We start from the raw sequence: 5,017 nt of genomic DNA, 5'->3' as shown, positions 1-5,017 counted from the left end.
TTGTGAATAATCGAAGAACATTTTCAAAATATCGATCAAATTTAATTGATTTATTTTATGTGCATAGAAAAAAAAAGACGAAAATATATTTCGTTGACATTCGAACGAAATAGATAACGCGCTATATTTCATCTGTTCATATCGACGGACATCAGAGAGAACGTTTCAAGATTGAATGGAAAAACAAACAGACGGATATAAAAATAGAGAGGTGCAATGGCATTTCTTCTGTCTCGATTTCGTCAAAGATTCTTCGTTTCGCCCGCTCCGTTGAACACGCTCTCGAGAGAACCGCCCACTATTACCGTTTAAATGAATTTCATTCTTTACTCCAAAAAACGATTTCACTTTGAACCGCTTGTCGTATTCCTGTGTAAATGGACTATGAGTAATATTTATTTTATAAATTTGAACAAACAAATTGTTTATCTTTCATTCGTATAATAGATAAGAGTATCTTAAGATTAAGATAAAAATGAAAAATTTTTTTAATAAATAAAAAAGATATTGAATGTATATCTTAAAAGATGTTTTACATAGATATAATAATTATTAGATAGTCAAAACTGATTGCTATTATATAAATGATATCGTAATTATGTAATACTGGCTAATAGTAGTGTAGTTTTTTTAATTCATCAAGAAAATGTAAACTGACATTTGGAAATGGATGAACGATAAAAGAATTAGCATAAATGAAGAACTTTATGACTAAACGTAGAGAAGATTCCAAATGAATTAGGATTACATCATTTTAACGGCTCTAAGAGTCTTTGAACTCGATCTAGCATAAAGTATAAAGAAAGAAACGAACGGTTACGCGATTTTTCTTGAATAAATGCAATCGATTGGAAACTATGTAAAAAAAGAATGACTCTCCATGACTCTAGATAAATCGTTTATCTTGCTCTTTGTTATAGTTTCATTCGTTTTGCTTAAAAAATAATAGCTGGATTTCATCCCAAATTCGGTTCTACGTGAATGCTACAAAAAATGGTTCTTTAATCTTGATAGTGTTAACTATATTTTTATTAAAATAGTGGAAATAAATACTTATCAGTAGTTTGATTTTAAGTGACTGAGTCATTGAAATTGTGACGAAAGTTGTAGATGACAAGCAAATTATAGGTATTATGTAACGAAATATACTTGAATGTTATAATTGCTTAGTCACGGAAGTATAAATCTATTCAAACACCTTGCGGGATTTAATAGATTGATCTGATAAATATAATATTTATATGCACATATATTCAAATCGTACATTTTTTTTAGTTTACTGAAATACATGCATTTTATCTGCGATATGTTGTAGAAATTAATTACTAAGAACTTTGAAACCATATCATTCATTCGAAAGTCGTAGTGATTAAAAAGATAGCGAGATAATAATAAAGAATAGAACTATATAAAGGTAGATAAGTGGCATTATATTCACTAATTATAAGTTAGAAGACACTTGAATATATATATCAGTTATGATTAGATTCTGAAGTAAAAACTTATTGTATGTGAACGTGCATATATGTAAAATACATAATATATATAACCAACGTATTATTCGAATGAGTTTCTTATTGTAAATAAGTGTGATTAAGCCACAGTATACTTACCTGCGTATAGGAAATACAATCGAGGAATCGTTGTTTCAAGACCGTGTGTACTTGTCGTGGACGTTTATTTTTCTTTCTTTATTCCTCTACATCGTATTGTGTTTATTTAAAAGTTAAAAAAAAAAGAGATCATGAAATCATCAATCATTACTATAGTAACATATTTTTCGATTCTCAATGTAGGACTTATTGACAGTGCAAGAATTTTGATTATCATTTCAATCCCTTCTTATAGTCATCAAATTGCCTACCAATCTATTTGGAAAACTTTGAGCTTACGAGGTCATCAAATTACCTTGTTAACTAGCGATCCAATCCCCGACAAAAACTTAACAAATTTCAGGCAAATTGACATTAGTAACAATTACAAGTATATACGAAGTATTAACTTCTTAGAAACAAAAGGCAAATACTCGTGGCAGACTATCTTGAACAAATATTTTCATGAAATTTCAAGTATTTTAGCCGAAAAAATTTTCGATCATCCTGATTTCAAGAAAATCTACGAACTTAATAGCGGGGAAAAATTCGATCTTGTGATAACCGAAGCCATTATAACGCCATCCGTTTATGTTTTTGCACACAGATTCAAAGCTCCTTTGATAGGTAAGCTTAAGAAAACTTTTTGACTAAAAGTGAAAGAAGTATACATGGTTAAATTGCAAATAAGTTAAATTATTGACAAAAGACAATCGAACGACAATTAAACGTCTTATTTTTTTGTTCAGAATACTTAATTTTTTGACTAATTATTAATTCATCGCATAATTGTGATCATATTTATAAATTACTACAACATGTAATTTGATTAACAATACGATATTTTTTTTAAACAAACCTTTGTCTCTAACAAATTAATATTTGTATGAATCAGTGTTTCTCCTATAATAATTTAGAGGAAATTTACTAATCGAGATACAAGCACGTATTACTGCGGAACTTTGTCATTAACGATATGATAAGCTATAATAAGAATGGATGAATTTTATTATAATTTCTATAAGATTTATAGGAGAATTGTATTCTGGAAGGAATTATTTTACGTTTACTAATTGCAAAATTATGTAAATAATGTTTGTATTATAGATTCTATTAAGATTAATTTCCTCTTATAGATTAGAGTTAATATTATTTTAAATAATCTTATAGAATAGAGTTAAGACTAAAATTATCTTATAGAACAATACATATATCTACTCCAACCAAAAAAATACTTTTTTTTTTATCAAAAATCTAATTTTATTACCTGTTAAATAATAAATTCAATGAAGTAAAATCTTTCAGAAAAATCTTACATATATTATCAGTTTCATCTTATATAATTCAATACGATTAGCGAATAAAATAGTAAGGTAGTAATATTATAATAAATTATTTGTTATAATTTTCTTTTATAAACAAAGGTACCGTAAAAATTATTTATTTTATTACTAATATAATTGTTAATAATAAAATCTTACAAATATTTTGAATGAGATTTTAAAAAAGAATTCTTATTATTGTGTTTCTATTCAATTTTAAATTCGTTTTCATTTTGTCTCATATCTCGGAATAAAGATCCTGTTCAGGGGATCAAAAGATTTTTTTATCTCAAATCTTTATTTTACTTTCCATCTACTAAATTTTAACAATTCTGTTGTTTATAGGTACATATTCATTAGGCCTTTTACAAATGTCTCATTTTGCCTTTGGTAATCCATTATTACCATCGCATCCTTCAACTTGGGAGATTGATGTCACTGGTTCGAATGTACCTTTTTGGACAAGAGTAAAAAATTACGTTGCAACGTTGTGGCACGTAAAAGTAGATTGTTATAACATATTCTATAAACCTCAACAAGAAATTGCAGAAAAGTATCTGGATAATATACCTTCTCTTAAAGATTTAGAAAAGAACATGAGTATCGTGCTTGTTAATCAGCAAGAAGAAATTTCGTTTATCAGGCCCAACGTTCCCAATATTATACATTTTGGTGGTTTACATATAAGAAATAAATTGAATCCTTTGCCAAAGGTAATTTTTTGTGTAATTCAACCAATACTTTCCGTAGTTATTTTAAGATCAAGTATTGATTAAATCTTTCTAGGCATTACAAGAATTCGTAGATAATGCATCGAATGGTTTCATTTATGTTAGTTTTGGAACAAACGTACATCCATCAATGTTCTCTGATAAGTTGAAAAATATATTTTTCGATACTCTTTCGAATTTATCGATAAAGGTTGTGTGGAAATTCACGGAAGATTTTCCAAAAATACCTAACAACATGCATGTCGCAGGATGGTTTCCACAACAGGAGATTTTAGGTAATATAATTTAGTAATTTAGAAATAATTTTTCAATTCCTCATTATGAACCTATATATTCTATAGATAATATTTAACATCTTTGTACTTTATCTGTTATAAAATGAAAATATAGCACATCCGAACTTGAAGCTGTTCGTTTATCAAGGTGGACTTCAAAGTACGGAAGAAGCTGTATATTCTGGTGTACCTCTTGTTGGAATACCAATATTAGCTGATCAAGACATGCAGGTTAATAAGATGGTGAGTTTAGGGGTGTGCAAGAAAATCGATATTTTAGAAATTACGAAAGAAGTTTTAAACGAAGCGATTATAGAAGTCTTAAATAACAAAAGGTAAATTTATAATTATAAAAAGTTCCCTAAAAATTAGAGAAATTTCTCTGATAATAAGCAAAGGATAAAGAATAATAATAATATTTTTTCTTCAGTTATAAAGAAAATATGTTGACCCTTAAGAAACTCATCAAAGATAAACCAATTGATATGATGGACAAGGTCATTTGGTGGATAGAATATGTTATTCGCCATAAAGGTGCGCCTCATCTGCGCTCTAGCATCGTGGACGAACCTTGGTATCAAAGATACAACACCGACGTCATCGCCTTTTTATCTGTTGCATTGTTTAACATCGCTCTCCTTAGTTTATATATCGTTCATAAAACACTAGTACTTATTATAAAATATTACTCAACATCGGTGATGGATGAAAAGAAGAAAATTAGTTAAATGAATATATATAAAAAAGTAAAATAAGATTTTAAACTGTTTAAATAAAGTTGTAAAAAAATGAGACTTGAGCCAATAAATAAATATAGAAATCAAAATTTATATATATAAAAGGCTTTAGTGTTACTTCCATATCATTTATTTGATTAAATTTAATTTTTATTTTAATAAATTTTATAAAAATTCTGTTATCATACGCAAGCGCCAAGTGTCGGTTTATCGATCGCATAGAAATTTCATGAGACACAACGTATCGAGAAAAACGAGGCCATTGTGACTATGCGAAAAAGTTATATTTGGTGAAGCATTGGAAATTGACACAAGAATGTTATCGCTTATAAGTATTCATTAAATATGATAAAGTTACAG

The 5,017-nt window shown here is 27.8% G+C and overlaps 1 protein-coding gene across 1 annotated transcript; it reads left to right on the top strand.

Moving 5' to 3' along the window:
• Positions 1 to 1,458: 1,458 nt before the first annotated feature.
• Positions 1,459 to 4,719, top strand: LOC118444693 (UDP-glycosyltransferase UGT5-like). The gene is made up of 5 exons (XM_035873210.2): positions 1,459 to 2,219; positions 3,260 to 3,627; positions 3,701 to 3,920; positions 4,036 to 4,255; positions 4,351 to 4,719. Exons 1-5 carry the CDS (start codon positions 1,745 to 1,747, stop codon positions 4,646 to 4,648), a joined length of 1,581 nt encoding a protein of 526 aa, XP_035729103.2. The 5' UTR covers positions 1,459 to 1,744; the 3' UTR covers positions 4,649 to 4,719.
• The last annotated feature ends 298 nt before the right edge of the window (positions 4,720 to 5,017 follow it).

This window comes from Vespa mandarinia, chromosome 10 (assembly GCF_050613455.1).
Source record: "Vespa mandarinia isolate Hongniang chromosome 10, ASM5061345v1, whole genome shotgun sequence".
Lineage (NCBI taxonomy): Eukaryota > Metazoa > Arthropoda > Insecta > Hymenoptera > Vespidae > Vespa > Vespa mandarinia.
The sequence above is the reverse complement of the archived record's forward strand: the minus strand, read 5'-3'. Positions and strand labels throughout refer to the sequence as shown.